The sequence below is a fragment of the Melanotaenia boesemani genome, chromosome 17 (assembly GCF_017639745.1).
Source record: "Melanotaenia boesemani isolate fMelBoe1 chromosome 17, fMelBoe1.pri, whole genome shotgun sequence".
Taxonomy (NCBI): domain Eukaryota; kingdom Metazoa; phylum Chordata; class Actinopteri; order Atheriniformes; family Melanotaeniidae; genus Melanotaenia; species Melanotaenia boesemani.
In genome coordinates, this window is record NC_055698.1 from 22924723 (window position 1) to 22945046 (window position 20324).

General features: G+C 39.0%; 3 protein-coding genes across 6 annotated transcripts; 1 reads left to right on the top strand and 2 right to left on the bottom strand.

The window, feature by feature from the left end:
* Positions 1-877: 877 nt before the first annotated feature.
* Positions 878-2739, bottom strand: LOC121656826 (zinc finger protein 836-like). The gene is made up of 2 exons (XM_042011992.1): positions 2421-2739; positions 878-1914 (listed from the first exon to the last, which is right to left on the bottom strand). The coding sequence occupies exons 1-2, from the start codon at positions 2611-2613 to the stop codon at positions 1181-1183; spliced, it is 927 nt and encodes a 308-aa protein (XP_041867926.1). The 5' UTR covers positions 2614-2739; the 3' UTR covers positions 878-1180.
* Positions 2740-4789: 2050 nt separating this feature from the next.
* dnai2b (dynein, axonemal, intermediate chain 2b) lies at positions 4790-20324 on the bottom strand. Of its 4 annotated transcripts, none has more exons than XM_042011980.1 (12): positions 20159-20324; positions 8841-9002; positions 8541-8662; positions 8319-8461; positions 8130-8243; positions 7905-8044; positions 7652-7774; positions 6462-6685; positions 5953-6088; positions 5715-5861; positions 5206-5427; positions 4790-5074 (listed from the first exon to the last, which is right to left on the bottom strand). In XM_042011980.1, exons 1-12 carry the CDS (start codon positions 20213-20215, stop codon positions 4994-4996), a joined length of 1671 nt encoding a protein of 556 aa, XP_041867914.1. In that variant the 5' UTR covers positions 20216-20324; the 3' UTR covers positions 4790-4993. The 4 variants fall into 4 exon arrangements, with proteins under 4 accessions (XP_041867914.1, XP_041867915.1, XP_041867913.1 ...); XM_042011981.1 differs by lacking the exon at positions 20159-20324 and adding an exon at positions 10620-10941; XM_042011979.1 differs by lacking the exon at positions 20159-20324 and adding an exon at positions 9623-9968.
* On the top strand, positions 10674-13268 carry LOC121656822 (zinc finger protein 771-like). The gene is made up of 2 exons (XM_042011987.1): positions 10674-10959; positions 11509-13268. Exons 1-2 carry the CDS (start codon positions 10674-10676, stop codon positions 12675-12677), a joined length of 1455 nt encoding a protein of 484 aa, XP_041867921.1. The 3' UTR covers positions 12678-13268.

Here is a 20324-nt window from a genome sequence, read left to right on the forward strand (position 1 = left end):
CTTTGGCTATTCTCGTCTCTTCATTTTTTCATTGTTCTGATTAGTCTTCATTTTCCTTTGCAAAGTCTCTTTAGAGGCTGTTTGATGCTTTTCTAGCAGCTTGGGACAACTGAAATTTTTAGTTTGAAACAGAATATTTACAGCTGATTTCTCAGAAATGACTTGATCCAGGTATGGATGTAAGAGTTCAGTCACACAGCTACAACATTATTATTGTTGCTGTGGTGACTTATTAAGACTATTATGTTAAAAAAAAACTTCTGTAAAGTCTTATGCAGAGTCAACTTTAGTTCCAGATTTGATATATCTGGATCAGATGGAAAACCAAACTGGTATATTTCAGATCTCCACCTCAGTTGTGGCATATGATTACTAAAAGGTAGGTGTTTTCTATCTGTACTTTAAATACATTTACAATTATTGCATTCATTTTACATAATAAATGGTTAAAATTTAGGAAATGCCTCCTAAAACTTAAACTCAACTAAACTCTTCTGTATTTGTTTTAGATTAAAACACAGAGGCCTTTTAAAGAGTCAAGCGTAACTATATTCATACTATTTCTGGAAAGCTTAACATGAGGATATTGTTTGCTTGTTTTTTCTCTTGGCTTTGATTTAATACACTTAACGATACTTGATGTAAAAATATAGTCTATCAGATGTGGCTTCCAGCTGACAAGTTGAGCTGCTGACTGGATGCTCAGGAGTTCCTAAATCCACATGGTCCTGAAGCCAGTGAAACTGATTCAGGAATCTAAGCAGTTAGTATTACAATTCTGCCACATAATCTAATGTTGGTGCAAAGATGCTTTTAATGATGATTTTCTAAAATCTTTTTTTTTTTTTTTTATAAATATTTTATTATTAAATTGAAATCAGAATAAATTTCATCAGATTGACGCAAGATGCAGTCCTTTTCTGTCATATTTCAGCTGCACTTTTTTTTTTATTAGAGGGGGTTTCATACACATTCTGTGGTTGTAAGTAGTAAACCGAGACAGACTAGGTTCAGAAAACTAAAAAACTTGTAAAAGCATAACACCCCACCTAAAAAAAGCAAACAAAAACAGGCATCCAAGAATCTTAAATGGAACAAGGCATAGAAACAAATTTAAAAGGTAGATTTGTTGTTTTATCTAACCATATCCTGAAATAAAAAGTCAAAAAAAAGAAAACATTCAAGTTTTCCTCCTCTTCCTTTTCTTGGTTTTCTCTGGATTCTTTGGGTCCTGGTTTTTCCTTTGGGACCGACAACTGTGCCTCAGCCTTAATAAAGTCTTGCCACAGTCGTTACACTTGTCTGGTTTCTGGGTTTCCTGGACTTTAGCGGCTCTGTTCAGTTTGATGCGCTCCTGAAGCCGCTTCTCCCTGTTCTGTGTCCTGGCTTGTGTCTGCAACTTCTTCTTTCTCCTGTGTGTCAGGAGGTGATGTCTCAGGTCATCAGCAGTCTCAAACTGTTCACTGCAAAGACTACAGACCTGCTTTGCCTCCAGCACATGCGCTTTAAGATGTCTCAACAAAAAGCTGCAAGCCTTAAAAGTACGGTTGCAGACTGAGCAGCTAAATCCTTTTGGTCTACAAAGCACCTGTGATTTATCTGTAGTGGGTGTGAGGTCAGCAGGGTCTTTGCTGTAGTCTTCACTGTCTTCAGTCTCAGATGACAACACCAGTGGAACATTCCGATCTGGATCCACTGGTCTTGGTTCAACTAATGGTTGAAGATCCTCACATGACTTCACTGCACGGCTTGAATTGTAGGTGAACTCAATGATCTCATTCTCATCCAGATCTTGAAGCTGCTCCTCCTGCTGTTCCTCTTTAAATAAGGACTGTGGAACTATGTCCTGCTGTGGGTTTTGGTCCTTCTGACTGGAAACTTCTTTACTCAGTAGCAGCTGTTGTGTGAAGACATCTACTCAGAAACACAAAAATATAAGATTAACTTTTGAGTACTGACCACCAACCAACCTGCAAACTTAATTTCCAAAATGATCTGATTTATTTAAGAAATTTGGTCTGCAGTGATAAAGCAACTATACAGATGATCAGAGTTGTACAAGACTTCATAGGCGAATGCCTTCTTGTCACATTTAAATGTTCCATCTAAGTGCTCACAGCTCAACACATAATAATTAGTTTTGACTGCCATTTGCTACAGTATGACTTAACTTGTTTAAGAGCTTTTCCCAGTTAAAAAACAATTATATATGCTTATGATAATGAGCTGTGACTGTGGGATTTAACAGTACAAAGATGAAAATTTATTCTCGAGACAGAAGATAGACAGTCAGACAGATACTTTTACTGATCCCAGAGCTGGGAAATTAGGGGTTGTAACAGCACGCATTGGCGCAAAAGACTCAGATAACAACAAATAAAAAATAAGATAAAGCAGCAGAACTCTCGTGTGTTGCTCACCTGCAGAAGGTGACTCCATCAAAGGTTTATGAAGCGCACAGAGCAGTGCGTGCTGGCGGGCGATGACTTCCTGAGACAAAGCTGCTTCTTCTTCATATTTCTGGATGGCTTTTTCAAAAGCCGCGAGAATCTCTTCGACTGCTGAGTTCAGCCGCTGGCTGACGAACGCTCGCATGTTTTCAACACAAGACATTGTGCACTCCGTGGCTGATACAGAGTCAATGAGAAAGCTGGGATAACAGAAAAGGGGAATATTGCCACTTAACAGCTAACAAGGCTAATAATGTGATCACTTTCGGTTGCTTCCGTAAACAACAAATGGATTTCCGGTATCCTTCAGGATAAAAGCCTCATATAATTGAGGGACTTGTTGAGCGTCACTAAATTATTATTTTTTTAAGAAATAAGTTTCCACAGTCTGTATATTATTGTCATAATTGGTTATAAATACAATAGAAAATTAAATGATTTCCAGCTTAGGTTTAGTCAAGTCATCTGGACTGGGTTTAGTTTAATAAATACATTTTAATTTAATCCAGAGAGCTTCTTCAGTTCTGGTGGCCATAGTGAAAGATTTATTATAAGCAGCCTGTGAGCTCACTGATGTTTTAGAGTCTACAACAATTGCTGAGAGTCAGGACTCATCTGAGGTTTCATTAAGAGTTAACATATTTTTGAAGATCTTGGACAGATAATACAATCGGTTTGAGCAGTAAATAAAAGAGACCATCTACGTCAAAACTGAGAAACTGTTGCTTAACAGAGGATCCTTTCAGCTTTCCCAAGGAGACTAAGGACATATACTAAGACTAAGGATATATATATATATATATATATATATATATATATATATATATATATATATATATATATATATATATATAAACTCATTCTTCTTTTTGAACTTTTACAGGCATAAAAGGTGATTTTAGTATTGTAAATTGATTGCACATTTTCCAATATTTCACATAATCTGTAAACAGAAGTATAACTAGTACTATGAAAAACAAGTAATCACATCTATACACCACAAACTTCCAAATATAAAGGTTGCTAAGGTTTTGTGGTGTATTTGCCCTCATTCAATAAGATAGGGTTGTTAAATAAGCTCATCTGTCAGGAGTAAACAATGGCAGTGTGCACAAATACACTGAGCTATGGTTGTGAGAGAAAAAGATGCACAGGAACATGTAACTATACCATCCATCCAGAAATTTTCTTGATGCTTATCAGGGGTCAGGTCCTGGGGGCAGCTTCCTAAACAGGGAAGCCCAGACTTCCCTCTCCCCAGCCACATTCACTAACTTGTCTGGGGGGATCCTGAGGAGCTCCCCGGCCAGCCGAGAGATGTAATCCCTCCAGTGTGTCCTGGATCTTTCTTGGGGTCTCCTCCTGGTTTGGCGTTCCCGGAATACGTCACCAGGGATGCGTCCAGGAGGCATCCTAACCAGATGCCCGAGCCACCTAATCTGGCTCCTCTCAATGCGGAGGGGCAGAGACTCTACTCTGAGCCTCTCCCATATGACTGAGCTTTTCACCCCATCTCTAAGGGACAGCCTGACCACCCTGCGGAGGAAGCTTGTTTTGGCTGCTTGCATTTGTGATCTTGTTCTTGTGGTCACTACCCACAGCTCATGAACACAGGTGAGGGAAGAAACATAGATTGATCGATAAATTGAGAGCTTCGCCTTTTGGTTGAGCTCTTTTTCATCACGACAGATGCAGTCTGCATTACTGCAGACGCTGCACCGATCCGCCTGTCGATCTCCCTGCTCCATCCTTCCATCACTCATGAACAAGATCCCCAGATACTTGAACTCCGCCACTTTGGGCAGGACCTTGTTCCCAACCTGGAGAGGACACTCAACCCTTTTCTGGTCTTGGATTTGGAAGTGCTGATTCTCATCCCAACCACTTCACACTCAACTGCGATTCACTCCAGCGAGAGCTGGAGATCACGGCCCGATGAAGCCAACAGAACTATATCATCTGCAAGGAGTAAAGACCCAATCCTGAGGCCACCAAACTGGATTCCCTCAAGAGTACAATATAATGTGACTATACCATATGTTCTAAATGCCTGTATTTTGATAACAACCTAAAGAATGAAGAACATTATATTTAATGTTGAATCTTAATTTCAGTAAATAAAAGTCACTTGGCTAGAAATTGCCCACCAATAGCATCATACAACAGCCAATAACTGTGTCATAGTAATAAATTATTTCATTCGACTTACTGTATCTACTCAAAGAGATTAACAAATGAAACTATTAATCTCTGACCACTACTGAAAATAAAGTGTCTATATTGCATATTTGTTTTTCCTTCATAAAGCTATTAACTGACTGCATCTTACATACCAACTGGCAAACGGAGCAGAGAAAAATGTTTAGATCTCATCTGACAATTTAATATCTTCACCCATTACAACCAAATGCAACATATGGGTTCTGATATGTGCAAAATGTGAACACTAATGAATGACCAGCCTGGAAATAGCAGGAAGGTGTAAAACCATTCAAACAGAACACAAAAAATGAAAGTGATGAATAGAACCATGTTTGCAATGACTATGATGCTCCAGTTTCACCAGTGTCATCACCAGTCTTTGCTCTATTCTTCACTTCTTTTTCTTCACAGACATCTTTTTCCTGTAAAAAGAAAAACAAAAAGTGGTGTGATAATCACACCAGTGTGATACATCCAGTCACATCACTGCAATATGAACAAAGCAGACCACTATGATGAGTGGAGGGTACTCTCTCAATTCCCTCATCCTCACCTGCAGTGCTTCCTCCCTCTTCTCCCTCCTCCTCATCTCCATCTCAACTATGTTGTAGAAATCACTCTCAGCTCTGGCAATGAGCTGTTCGAGGTCCTCCTCTCCTTCTTCCCGCCCGGCCTCCTCTTCTTTGCTTTGCTCCGAGCGACTCCTCTCTTTCAGACGGAGCTCCCTCTGTCGGGCTTCCAGGATCTTCTCCCTCTTTGTCTCACGCTCAAACATCTGCAGACCATTTAGAAACCATTATTTTGCCACTGTGTTGCAGCAGGCCTCTGGACTACGGAAAGCATTGAATGGGTTTATTTCTATTATTTCTTTATTCCATTAACAGATCAATGCATCGAAAGGACATCTTATACACCAACCATAAATCTGAATAACTTTTTCCAAATAGAGCCAGATTTGATCATATGAAAATGCCCAAGAGGGAATGTCAAATCTAGCTAAATACTTATTTTTCTTAACAGTGAATTTGATCTTAGATCAGAAGTTTTCTTAGTGTTTCTTACAGCAGCCAGTAGACTCTTCTCATTCTTCTGCAGGGTTGACAATCCAGAGGAGATCTCTAGCAATGTAGCTTCACCCTGCTGAGAACCGCATGCTACCAGATGGCCATTATCCTGAACACGGAGGCTGTACAGAGCCTTGTCACACACCTGAGGTAAAAAACAACAGATAGATAAACGTTGTGAACCAAAGCACTGACTGTAGCAAACAATTTCTAATTTACAGATTAGATCAACACACCTTGAGACTCAGTGCAGGGTCACTCTGTTTGAACAAGATGTCCCAGACATCTAGCATACCATCCATCTTCACTGTGAAGAAGACAGAGGGTCTTACTGGACTCCAGCAGGCATCCATCAGGCAAGACATCTGATACCTGGAATGGAAAATTATGCAGGAAAAACCTGAGTGTGATGTTATCTAAGGATGACATTGATCTGGAATGGAAGAAGTACAAAAGAATCACAGCAAAGAAAAAAAAAGATTGAAAGGATGAAGCAATACAAGAAGCAACAGAACAAGACAATATGAAACACTGAAGTTAAACAGAATGGACTAGGATAAAACACAAGATAAAATAAATAACAAAGAAATGAGAAAACAGGTATATGAGTCCACTGCAAAAGGAAGATTCCTCAGGCATAATGTTTACAGCTTGGAAATAAGTTCTGATTTTCATTTTCAAATTATATCCAAGCTAATAATTTAAAAACTAACACCCTCTTCCAGTGCAATGAGCTGAATCTTACTTGGTCCACATGATGGATGATTCCTTGATATCCTCAGACCAGATGCGAGCTGTCCAGTCCCCCACAGTGAGGAAGTTTTTGGGGAAGAATGGATTCCTTTGGAGGGCATAGATGGGTCCGTGGTGGCCGTCATATGTACAAACAATCTTCTCAGCTGGGGTCTTCGCCTTCCTGTTACAGGAAACTACCAGGCCCTGCTCTGTTCCCACCATGAACTTAGTTGGCTGGAGAGAGAATGTGAACAGATACACTAAAGCTGAAGACGAGAGGAGCAGAGACTAAAATAATGGCAACAGGGCTCTGGCTAGTTTCATAAAGAATTTGTTATTTTCAGATCATGACCAGACTCATGAACCTTGGCCTGAAAGTGCAAAACTGAGAAAATTGATTAACAGTCTGCCAAAAACCAGTATTAAAAAATAATAATAATAAGGATGTTCATTGTATGTTTCTCTCTCTCTCTCTCTCTCTCTCTCTCTCTCTGTGTGTGTGTGTGTGTGTGTTTTTGTTTTTTCATTGAGCTTTGAACACAGACTATTTAAAAAACCCAAAATATAAATGAAACATAACAGGGAAGCCTGAACAGAGGCCACCCTTGAGCATCACAACTGGTCTTACAAATAAACAAGATGTCAACCATAAAATGTCATCCACACACAGGTAGTCCACAAATTGTGGCTGATACCAGAGCGGTGACTTCCATCTATTAGAAAAAAATGTATAGCTTTTATGAGGCAACATGGAGCCACAAAGAAAATTCTTTGAAAGATGGATGGAAGACCAAGTCCAGTATTTTTGTATTTATGCAGATAGACACAGGAGTTGATCTGAGTTAAATCTGCCATTATAGAGGATGCATTATTTTATTAATGACTTCTCCTGCTGCATATAAAAACATTAGCAAATACATTACCTGATCTACAGAAGGATTTAGATCACAATGGAAAGACAGAAAAAAATGGAAACTTAAGATCAGTATAATATCCCAGAATTTAGTCCCTGGGACTAACTTTGCAAGGTTTTGGAACAACAGTGATGTTCTATTTATTTATTTATTTCAGTGCTCAACTATGTTCATGAGATTTGTAAAGGGAAAGATTGAGGGATTTAAGGCTGTCAATGTTATTCCTGAACAGAGAAAAAAACACAGTGCGTGCTGCTGTGAAACATAAAAACAGATTGATTCTCACCATAGTGGCCTCAAACTCCAGGGAGATGGCTCCTAATGCTCGGTCCAAGTTACCCTCCCGGCCTGGGTCAAGGACCAGACGCTCTGTGGGCTCACTCAGCTTGCGGACATCCCACCACAGAACCTGATAGAGGTTGAGAAAAGTTTATTCAAGTCTCATTATTTTAATACTTGTGTGCCCACTTAACTAGCTGTCAAGGGTCTGCCAATGAGCTCCTGTCACTTACAAGCTTATCTTTCTGTCATTAGCTTACCTGTCCATCAGTGGAGGCAGAAAAGGCATCCGTTCCGGTCTTGGACTGCAGCCAGATGATCTTGTAGACTGGGTCTCTGTGACTATGCTCCACAGAGGAATACTCCACAGGCTGGCTGCCTCTTCGGGTGTCCCAGTAAGCTAAATCAAACACACCTGCAGGTCAATAAAACTGGCACAAGAGATAACATTATGTGTCTGTCAGTAAACCTACACCTGTACCCACCAATCTGTCCATTGTAGCTGCCTCCCACAAGAGTGTGGGAGTCTTTTGGGTTGTAGTCCAGACAAATGAGTGGAGACGCAGGTTTCAGAGTCATCTCCGGACGGTTGGGGTTCTCTGAAAAATAAAACATTCACCATTAAACACACTGGGCTCTGAGGTGGTTTCAGTCAAACTTGCAGTCTAACCTACCAACATCCCAGATATAGGAGTCCAGTCTCATGTCTTTGGAAGTTTTCTGGAACTCAAGGCAGGAGTAAGCAGCAGCCAGCTTCCTGCCTCCATCAGGATGCCATGACAAGCCAGTGACACTACGTTTCAACTCATTTGGATCTCTGCAAGAAACAGGAAATGCAGCCAGTAATCAGTCACAGTGATTAATCAGCCTACTGATCAGCTGGGTTTCAGCTGTACCTGAAGACATTGATGGTCTTGGCAGATGGCGTCTCCTGACTTTCCTCAACCTCCTCCTCATCATCAAAGTACTGCTGGTAGATATCTATGGCATTGTTCTGCTTGATGCAGTGCTCCATGACCTGAACCATGTAATCAAACAAAGAAAATCTCTGAATCCAAAAATAAAGTTAAAAAGTCAGAACTTTAGGTGACATATGTAGAAGTAAAGAAAAATGCAAAATCTGAAAACATATTTTATTAAATTTATTTTACTGATTTGATATGGATTGAGATGAAGTGGACTAATATGGATCTTACACTGCCCAGCTGCATGATGCTGTTAAGGTAGCCTTCATCCTTTTCCACCTTCTTCCTGAAGCGGATTGTTTGCTCCATCTCATCTGGGTTAATATCTTTGGGCCATCCCCCCTCTACGTGGTTTATCCCACAGCTGTTGGATTCAAAGCGCTTTGTGTTAACCTGAAAACAAGAAGCAGCTTTAGTTTTCCACCTGATCTGCTCTGAGTCAGACTGCTTAACTTAAACCCTATCATATTAATATCATATTAATATATACATATCATATTAATATATACATGTATATATAAAAACAAAACAAAAACAATATATATATTGTTTTTGTTTTGTTTTTATATCATTTTTATTGGGATTTGGTTTTCATACAAGGCATGACATATTCAGAATATCCAAAGTATCCATCAAAGTTAATATGAGTTAGGACCTCTAACCCAGCTATTATGTGAAGGGGGAGATATAACATCATTTCAACTAATTGTGTCACTGTAGTGTTGGAGAAGTCAAAATAACTGATATTTAGTAGAAATGACAGCAGTCTATGAACATAAACACATTTCATGTCTGTGCCAAAACTGAATTATTTGATCTGATTTACTTAAATCATTTTTAAAATCATGCCAGAAGTTTTTAATCCGACAATAGGTCGTAATTTATGATTACTTACACACAGAAATAAATCAGGAACAAGACAAGGAATAATTGAATTCAACCTCTGATCTTTGTTGCTTTGTATGACTGATACACTAAGGTATACAAAGTGATGGAGCTACACTTAAATTCACCTGGTGCTCGGACATCTCTCGGCAGGCCTGTCCGGCCAGGTCTCTGTGAGTTTTCTGGATAAACTGCAGGGTCAGTTTAGGATCCGGGGGAATGTCCACCAGTCGTTCTTCAGACCGGTCAGAAAAGAAACACTGACCGCCAAACTCGCTACGGAGCTTCGTGTAAACGTGGACGATCTCCATTTTTAGCGATTTTCACGGTGTACTCACCGAAGGCAGGCAGAACCCCAAACAAATTGGACAAAAGCTTGGACTTATTATCAGCGCCTTACTTTGTCCAACAAAGCGCGACAAGAATGGCGGCGTAGTTTGTTGTATCCTAGCAACGCAGGTAGTGGATCTTGGCAACGTTTTTTTTTTTTATTTTTTTATGTGACCTAGGGTTTTGTATAGGCGCCTATACTGATGTAACTCCAAGTTAGCTGGAATAAACTTATTGGGTTCACATAAAATATATTTTCCATAAGTTATTTAATTTGGAAGAAAAAAGATGAGGAGGAATTTAAAAAATGTTAAATGTTTAAAAATGTTTAGCATCGATAGTTCTGTTAAATCTAATTCTCTTTGGTGGTACTTTATAAATGTTTTTCCTGCTTTCCTTCTCCATCCAGTAGCGCTGCCACAACTTGGTAAAAATAAATCCCTTTTTGGGTTCCTTTTGGATTTCCTTTTCTTTTACATTTTTAATAAACACAACATCAATCTCATCCCTGTGTGGTGCCCATTTTTATGTTCCATGCTTTAGCCAGCTGTAGTAATTCAATATGTCCAGTTTTGTCATGATTTTTAGCCATCTGGGATCCCCAGGTGTCTTTAAAAAAACTTAGAGATATGGTTAAAATCATTAGCTAGCCAAGTTAATCAATTTAACAATGATAGCACCTGCATCAATAATCATTTACTAAAAACCGAATGTTTTACTGGCAGTCCAGCAGAGGGCGCAGTTCTGCTACAATAAAGTAAAGCTTCTTTGACGCGGAACCGGAGGTGTGTTTACCTACCAGCTGACTGCTTTTGTTTCGGAGGCTCCAAGTGCTGAAAACTCAGCAGAATGTGTGCCATTCAGCCGCTGCGGATGTCTGTACATGAGCGGATCAACGCCGCTGCTGAAGATGTTCTACGGCAGCTGGAAAAAAGAGAGAAAGCAGCTGATCTCTTGGCACCGAGAGCTCTGATCACCAAGCGGCTAATTGTTGCTGCAGACGAGGTCGTTGGTCTGTTTGAAAAAGCAGTGGTGGAGTACGAAGACAGAGTGCAGCGGTTACAACAGGAGATCTGCCGCCAGAAGAGGCTGCTTGAAGCCGTGCTGAAGCCCCAAGTCACTCTGCAAAAAGCAGGTCCGTCTCCGCTCACTGCGCCCACGCCGACGTCAGCCAGCATTGATCCCAATAAAACCAAAACGAAATACAGGAGCTTGATTGGGATTTGTAGTTTTGATCAGTTCAATAGAGCTGCTATAAAATTCTATTGTCCCACTCGGGAGAAATTTGTCTGGGGTTTCACCCCAGCTGCAGCCACAGAGTGATGGCAAATAATAATGAAATTCACCCATTCAACTAATACTCAACCACACAAGCATAACAGATGAAATAACCATGAAACCAGCAATGCAACAGTGTGTAACTACTGCAGTGATGATTGATGCAAGTGATACAAATTGGTCAACCGACTGAGGTGGGGTGTACAGGAATGTCCCTTTTGGAAAATATTTCATCAAACAGACCAACAGACTTATCGCCATCCTGCACATAACCAGCAACACTGTTGTTGAAATCAGTTAATTAACTATTATTATTACTATTTATGTAATAAAACTGAAAACTCTGTTTTCACCTTTCTTTCCATATTAAGGACAGTCTTTGTCTGTATTTCAATCTGTTCTACAGATATCCAGACAGAAACAAGCTCCTGTCTGGACCGGGAGGATCTTCAGGGCCCAAAGCCCCCACATATTAAAGAAGAGCAGGAGCAATTCTGGACCAGTCCGGACAGAGAGCAGCTTCAACACTTTCAGGATAATATTACTAAGCTCACATTCAGCCCTGTGCCTGTTAACAGTGAAGATGATGAAGAAAAGCCCCAGTCCTCACAGCTTCATCACAGCCAGACCAAGGAGAACAGAGACTCTTTGGGAGGACTAAAACAAATCAGGACCTCAGACCCACAATTAATTTTACAGCCAGTTAGTGAGGACACTTCTCCTGACTTTGCTGAAACAGATGATAGTGACTGTGATTGGATAGAAAAAAATGAAGTTCAGTCAGGTGTAGAGGATATTCAGAACAGTGAAGTTCCTGAGAGGGATACAGGATCTTCTGTGAAGGAGCAACCCTTTCCTTGCTCATATTGTGGTAAAAGATTCAGCCTTAAAGGAAATCTGAATAGACACATAAGAGACCACACAGGGGAGAGACCTTTCCCCTGCACAGATTGTGATAAATCGTTTAAAGACAGTGGATCTTTAACTGCTCATATGAGGTGTCACACTGGAGAGCAGCCATACAGCTGCTTGTTCTGTGGAAAGAATTTTAGCGGGAGGGGAAATATGACCAGGCACATGAGGATCCACACAGGAGAAAAGCCTTTTACATGCTCAGTGTGCAATAAAAGCTTCCATGTAAAGGAACATTTAAGTCGACATATAAAATATCACACAGGGGAAAAACCATTCACCTGCTCTGTCTGTGGCAAAGGCTGCGCTCAAAAAACCGACTTGAAGAAACACATGAGAGTTCACACGGGAGAAAAACCGTTCAGCTGCTCTTTTTGCGGAAAGGGCTGCGCTGAAAAAGGAGACTTGACCAAACACATGCGAGTCCACACAGGCGAGAAACCGTTCAGCTGCAACATCTGCGGCAAAAGCTGTGCCCAAAAAGGAAGCTTAAAGATCCACATGAGAGTTCATACGGGAGAAAAACCATTTAGTTGCTCAGTATGTGGAAAATGCTTCTCTGTAACTGGACATCTAAAGAGACACATGAAGTTGCACTCTACTGAAAATCAGCTCAAAGAGTCTGCAGATTTGCATTTAACTAAAGCACAAAGTAAACACTAATGACTCAGGAAATGTATTATGATGTGTTTATCCTTCATCTTTCAGTCTGTGGTGATTCATGATGCAGTCAACTATTGTGTAGCTTGTCAGGCTCACATTGCGGGTGATGAACTGTTGTGTGAAGGCTCTTATACACCAAGCTGACATCAAGAACCAACAGCAATGAAAAGGTCCTTGCTGGGTCTCTTGTATCACTGGCATCTCTGCAAACAGATAGCATCCAAACGTATCACAGAGGCTACTTCAAGCTGTGAGCTACTTATGTAAGAGTACATAAATCTATTTATAGTCACCAACAAGGAAAACTGGGTGATCCTGTTTATAGGGAAAAAAGTAGTTTTTGTTTATTATCACACAGATGTTTTGTGGTCACTTATGTGTTTAGTTTGGGGATATGGTTAGCGAGAACTTTGCTGCAAGGCTGTTGGCAGAGCTTGGATTTTTGGTTGTAGAAAAAATAGATACAATAAATAATGAGAAATGAATCTGAAGTGGGTGAAATCATGGATTCTGAATCAGATTAAGCTCCATTAATAAGATGAAAAAACATTAAAGTGATCTGATAGTGCAGATGTTTCAAAGGAGGCCTCCACATCTAAGACCTAGATCAAAACACAACTCGGCCATAAAGATCACTCAAAGTGAGGAAAGTATTTTGTTCAAGATTAGTAAAGAGTATGTGAGAGTCCTGATGGTCCACTGAGTTGAGGAACTCAACGAAGTCTGTCTAACCTGGTTGTTGATAAAAGAGGTAATGAAGTATGAAGGCAGACATTTTACTGTCTTGTTTTGTTTGTTGGGTATTGCTGACATCACAGTTAAATTATTTTTTAAGTAAAATTTCTTTATTTAAGCATTTTCTGTGTTGTCTTTTTGTTGTCTTGGTTTTGTGACTTGAATATTTATTTATTTTTATTCATATAATTATATTTATTTAACAAGGACAGTGCACAGTGCATATATTATCTGATAATCTGACATGGCCTAAATCAAAGAACTCCATCTGATATTGTCAGTATATTGTGTGATGTTTCCCCTGCATTGGATTTATTGCATGATTATAGTATAAATATGCATAAATTTTGGCTGGGTGTAAAAGTACAAAGAAATGCATCCATCTACTTAGTTCTGCAGCATGTTTACATTGATATCTCATTTAAGTTAAAATTTTCATTGTCACTTTTAATGCTGTGATGTTTTGCTGTTTGCTAAGCTAATGATTATATGTCCTTATCTTCCCATGATCATCCTGAAAGGCAAACATGATTAATTCAACAGGGTGCATGTCAGGTGCATGATACCTTGTTCCTTGAGTCTTCAAAACTTGTTATCAAGCCTACGACTTGCCATAGTTACAATTTCCAACTACAGGCAATGATATTGTACACCAAAACACCCTTTTTATTTGTTTGAACAAAGACCAGCATATTTTGTCCATATTCCACTGATATCTGCCTGTAGAGTGAAATCATACCACAAGAGGGAGCAACAGTTGTAGTTCACAGTAAACTGATGAGCCTGAACTTCCGATAAAGTATGTCTGAGTTCCTTTGCTGTTTACCATACCTGGTAAATAATAAGCCAGTACATATGAGCTTAAAATTTAATTTAAATACTTTTCTTCTGAATTAGAAATTAGCTGCCTGTAATTAAACTGTCAGCTATATTAAATTATGCTTTTTAATATACATACAGTATACACACCCTTGTGTTACACCTAATTTTCCCCTATCCACAGGACTTGTGCTCCCAAAGAATGTTAACATGACCCTTTAGGATGCAAAAGACATGCAGTATTAATAGAAAACGTGTTGGTGGAAGAAAAGGTTTGCAGGAATGTCTCACTTTGAATTGCTTCGTCACATGGATTGATCCAGCTACAAACATCAGCCAGGTATTCAGTCATGCTGCCAGCTTTATAAATTCAGGTGATGGGAAATGTATTTACACTGCCACTGTGCTTTAATATCATTTTAGCCATCAAACTACATGCAGTTTTATGCATCTGGCCCCAGGTCTCGGGTCTTGATAAGACAATACAGAAAGCTTTACAACCCGAAGTCTTAAGGTGAAGCATAAAATTATTTGTACACCACCTTTCATGAAGAGTGCTGCCAAGAAGAGGATTCAGTGATATGAATGTTTTGTACTTCCAGGTTTAGGTTTATTCAACATTTTGTGCTTAATAATTTTGCCATCAATACAGCTTTTTTATCAATCAACAAAATATTAAGAAGTCAGTCTTTTGAGTCGTAATTATTGGGACTAAGACAGAAACTTTAGACGAAATCTATGAAATATAAAACAAACTAAATGTAATAACTCAGTAAACATATAGATCAAATTTTGATTTTAAAACTTTTAACAAAAGTATACATGAGAGTTTGTGTGTAGAAGATATTTTATTTCTTATGCATCTTTTACTTAGTGCAACTGAAAAATGCTAATTTATATTTAACTTAGAGTCCAACAAAATAATGTAGAACCTGATGAAAATCTCCACCGTATTTTTGTTTTTTCAAAATAAAGACATTTTTCCAACTCGGGGTGTACAATTTAAAACATGGTCTTCATGATCATGGGAAAAACAAAAGTTGAAGGTGATCAGCTTTTTTTTCCTCCACAGTAGCAAAATCACCAAAATATATAAACAATGGATTTTCACGATTTTGAATAAATCTAATTTTATCATTGTAGGGCTAAAGAGTGTTGATTGGCAGGAAGATGTAAATCTTCACAAGTGATCATACTGTTAGAGGCTCCACTCAATCACACCATTCTCTTATAGACCATATTCAAATATGTCATATTTACTTGGGGCCAGTAAATTAGTCAACACACATAAGGATTAGTATAATTAAAGGTCCTTAGGGTCAGTTTTTATTCAAACCTGAGGGTTTTGGTAATCTTTTCAAAAGTCACTGTCAGCGCTGTCATCACTGTCAGGCTGCCTGGTTACCAGAACAGCTGAAAGGATTTATGTGACAATCACGTTCACTTTGAAAGGACAGTAAATTCTCTACAGGAGTCTGGGATATTATACTTGTACCAGAGTTCCTGGCTGGGTCTGGTTCTCCACAGTCCTCTCTATTAGCCGCTGTTTCCATCTGTTCATTTATTCTGTTCTTCATCTGGTGGTGATGAATCTGTAAAGATTGATTAAGACACTGATGGTGACTGAGCTCTTCCAGGCAGCTGAATCCTCCATGAAAAACACCACAGCTGTAGATTTTCTTGTTTTTCTGAACTTCCATTTGTTTGTCCATTGGCTGTTTCCATGTAAAGGCCTTACGACAAACTGAGTGGCGAAACTGGGTTTTTTCCAAGCGTGGCTCTTAGTATGTTCAGCTAATGAATCTCCATCACCAAAACCTGTCTTACTGAACGACTTTACATTTGTGAGAAGTCAAATCTTTGTATGTGGAATAGCCATCCCCACACTGTGGGGGTCAGTGTCTGAAGACAGTAAAAGTAAAAGCTATGTCAAATTCACACTGAGGTAAAAGCCAATGAATAAAAGTGTATTTTGAAATAAGATTTAAAAACATCAACTCATTCCAGGGCTTTAGGGCTATACTTCTCATTTTCCTTAGTGATTAAGGAATTATAAAATCATCAAAACATGGGCACATGCAAAAATGCATCTACATCCTGTTCTACCTTTCATTGTAAAAGCTGCTTCAACTGCTCCCTGAAGAATTGATTTGAGCAAGTCTGCAGTAGTGTTTAACAACACACACAGCTCCTTGCAACCCCTCAGCTGGAATAAGTGGTATAGAAAATGGATGGATAGAAGGAAAAGAAACACAAAGGTGCCGAATTTCTTTTCACTTTATTTGCATTTTAATCCAATTTAAATAAAGCAAAAAAAGTCCCTAAAACAATTTCAATAGAGTTCATGTGTGAAAAATAGCAATGGTTATCCTGCAAAATATTAAGTATGAAAATGGTACAAAAACAGGTTACACTGGCGTAGAAAAAAGTTTCATTATTCACGCTTAAGTCTGAGAAAAAAAACCTTCAAAATAATACAATGACTCTCTAAGGCTTCCTTTTTTATTTTTGTCCCCTGCTTACAGTCTAAAGCTTACAACTTCAGTTTTTTTCCCATTAGGTTCTATAAAGTGTTCAAAGTCACAATTATGAAGTTTCAAGCATTGACATACTTTTTTTTTGTTAAATATTCAGACAATTTCAAGACACATATTCCTTTAACTGTTTCCTTTTAGTACCACTTACATTTCCATCTTTTTTTTACATGAATTGCTATCATCAAATTCTAGATTAAGTTGATATTGTGACGTTATATGAATATTTACATTACATTTATAGTGTCACAATCATTGTACAATCTTCACATTTTGCTTTGCAAACTATTACTTCTTTTAAAAGTTTGATGAAATTGCCACCTAGGCCTTTTGATGGTGGAGCCTAATGTATAATAAAAATTAAACATGCCATCAGTTTTACTGTCAAACAGCCCAAACAGAGGGTGGAGATGTGCTTGTTGCTCATTGTCCAGCTAAAAAGATAAATTATGGCAACTGTCATATTAAACCAAATGGGAAAGAAATGTAGCTGCTGGATATTGTGGCCATGCTAGTAAAGTATGGACTAGAAATGTGGATAAAACTCCAGCTATGTCTAGTTTGCCACACAGTAAAGAGTTAGCAGTAGAGACTCAGGTGAAGTGAAAGATGTTTTAACAACACAAAATGGTTCTATGAGTATTATAAAACCAACTGTACAAGCTTAAATTACTACTGTTGTACAAAATTATAAGTAACAGGTGGATTAACTATCATTGGTCTATTACAGGAAAAAAATCCTGATGGCACATCTAATAACTGAAAACTACTCCAGTCAATGACCAGTCAAGATACAATTTAACATAAGGCACATTTAAAATGTTCTTACCATTTCTCTTAATTATGAAGCTTTAACTTTAGTTCCACAAAGCAAATTAAAGAGATAAGTGTCCAAACTTTACTGTATGGCTCACAGTTGCTCATGTGAGGACTCACTAACACACTGGTGATATTTAAGTTCTGTATACCAAGCAAAGCTTTTGTCACAAACATCACAGCTGTACTGATTTTCTACAATGTGGACAACCATGTGAGCCCGCATACTTGCCTTTTGTGCATATTTTTTACCACATACCGAGCAACTGAATGGTTTTTCTCCCGTGTGAGTTCTCATGTGAATCTTCAGGTGGGATTTGTAAGGAAATTCATTTCCACAAATTGAACATAAAAATTCTCTCTTTTCTGCATGCTGCTTCATATGTCTCTTATAGTGAGAAAGGTAAAGACATTTTTTCCCACACTCATTGCAGCTATATGGCTTACATTTAATTTCATAGCTCATCTCACTATCGGGGCTTTCATTATCTTTTAAGTCAAAAACTGCCTGAGGTTTCCTGTTAGCTTTCCAAAAGTCACTATCAACACTATCATCACTCCCTGGCTGCAGAGACTCTGATGCTGCACTGAATGCATTTTTGCAATCATCAGTTTCAGACTGTAAACCTGAATGAGATTCTCTAGTTTCTTTCCAAAAATCACTGTCCATACTCTCGACACTTTTAAAGGATCCTGCTCCAAATGCTTGGTCTGAGTTCTTGGCTGCCTCTGGTCCTCTCAAAGAGTCTCTACTGACCTCAGTCTGGATGTGATGATGCTGTGAACACGGAGGTTTTTCTTCATCTTCTTCAGTCTTTACAGGAACAGGACTGAATGCGAAGTTTGTGACAGCAGTCTCGTCTTTTTCCTCTTTAATCTGTGGTGGCTTTACATCCTCCTGCTTAACCTTCCTCTGCACCTCTGTGTAAAAGGTTTTGTGATGTGTCAGATCTTCTCTGTAGAGAAATTGCTGAACGGCCATCTTTGATTCACTGTCAGAGACTTCCTTGGTTTTATCAGAGGTTAAATTACTTTGAGTCTTTTTGGTCTCTTTCCAAAAGTCAGTGTCAACACTATCATCACTCTGAGGCTTAAAATATTCCAGAGCCTTGACACATTTAATTCCTAAACCACTTTTAGAGACTTTCCTTTTCCCAGATTTGTCACCTGACAGATGTGTTCGTGTCTCTTTCCAGAAATCACTGTCATCAGTATCAGGGTCAGAAGAATCTGAAGCCTCTTTGTCAATCTTTGGTTGCAAATCTGCATCTGGGTTGGAGGATTGATTAACACAGTGATGATGAGTGAGCTCCTTTTGGCAGTAGAATTCCTCATAGATGTTTTTGTTCTCCTGAACTGAAATCTGTTTCACAAGATGCTGTTTCTGTGTCAGGTCATTACAACGGAATGAGTCACAAAGCTGAGTTGTTCTGGTGTGCATCGCTGTGTGTTGATCAAATAATTCTTTGTCACTAAAACATGCATGACAAACTGGACACCTGAAAGAGTTTCCACCGGAGTACTTGAGGTCACTGCACTGAGGAGCATCAATTTCATCCTGTTCATAAGCATAGTTGGTTTTCTCATTATTGTGGACTTCCATATGTTTTATTAGATGTCTTCTCCATGCAAATTCTTGATCACAAACTGAGCAGTGAAACTGTGTTTGTAAAGTGTGGCTCCTCATGTGTAAAACTAATGAGTCTCTGTCGCTGAAAGCTGCATTACAAACTGAACATCTTAAATGCGATCTGATGTGAAACGTTAAATCCTCTTGTCTAGCAAAACTTTCATTGCATACTGAACATCTGAAGTTGTTCTTGATTGTGTGCCTTTTCATGTGCATCAGCAGCTGTCGTTTAAGGACAAACTCTTCACCACAATGAGAGCAGCTGAACAGTTTGTTGGCGGTCACCTGTTCCTCGGTTTGGCTTGGATAACACCGTAAAGACTCAAGGGCGCACTCGTGACTCATGAGGTCTGACTCCGAACTGAACGATCTCTTACAAACAACACATCTGAGCAACCTTTCTCCTGTGTGGACAGATGTGTGTTTTGACAGGTGGCCTCCTGTTACAAATCTTTTCCCACAAACTGTGCAACCAAATGTTTTTTCTCCAATACGATGTCTCAGATGTATGTGCAGAGTGTGGCTCTCTTCAGATCCTTTGGAATTCTCTGAGGACCTGTGTCTCTCATCAGACTGACTACCTGCATCACTCATTGAAGCTTTTCCTGTTACTTGAACATTTACACCTGACTGCAGTGATTTAATCTGCTTGCTAAACTCAAGGTCAACACTGTCAGCATTATTAGATTCACCCACAGTATCATCAGAAGAGTTCAGAGGGTTCTTGGTGGTAACATGCTCTTTTTCACTCAAGGAATGTCTTTCTTTCCTCTTATAAGTGACACCTGATTGATGCTGTCTGGTCTCTTTCCAGAAATCATTGTCAGTGTCTTCAGTCTCAACAGAAACTTTAGACCTTTTATAAACTAATGTTGTTAAATCACCATCTAGACTCTCCTTCCTGACTGTTTCTGGTCGCCTCGTTTTGATTTGATACATATACTTACGAGAGCAAGTGTGTCTTTTGACCTGAAATTGCCATGAGAATTTTTTGCCACAGTCATTGCAGCTGAATGGTTTTTCCTCGGAGTGCACAAGCATGTGCTGCTTTGTAATTCCTATTTGGGAGAATTTCTTCCCACATATTGGGCAGCCGTATGGTTTCTCTCCTGT

Bases quoted from the DNA above. Each gene is read 5' to 3' on its own strand.
- dnai2b (XM_042011979.1), bottom strand. From the start codon at position 9,805: ATGGAGATCGTCCACGTTTACACGAAGCTCCGTAGCGAGTTTGGCGGT. The intron at 8,663-8,840 runs GTAAGATCCATA...TACATGGTTCAG, and splicing joins GCATCATGCAGCTGGGCAGT to GTCATGGAGCACTGCATCAA. The intron at 5,075-5,205 runs GTGAGGATGAGG...TTCTTTTTACAG, and splicing joins AGAGGGAGGAAGCACTGCAG to GAAAAAGATGTCTGTGAAGA.
- LOC121656826 (XM_042011992.1), bottom strand. From the start codon at position 2,613: ATGTCTTGTGTTGAAAACATGCGAGCGTTCGTCAGCCAGCGGCTGAAC. The intron at 1,915-2,420 runs GTGAGCAACACA...GTTTCTGAGTAG, and splicing joins GATGGAGTCACCTTCTGCAG to ATGTCTTCACACAACAGCTG.
- LOC121656822 (XM_042011987.1), top strand. From the start codon at position 10,674: ATGTGTGCCATTCAGCCGCTGCGGATGTCTGTACATGAGCGGATCAAC. The intron at 10,960-11,508 runs GTCCGTCTCCGC...TCTGTTCTACAG, and splicing joins AGTCACTCTGCAAAAAGCAG to ATATCCAGACAGAAACAAGC.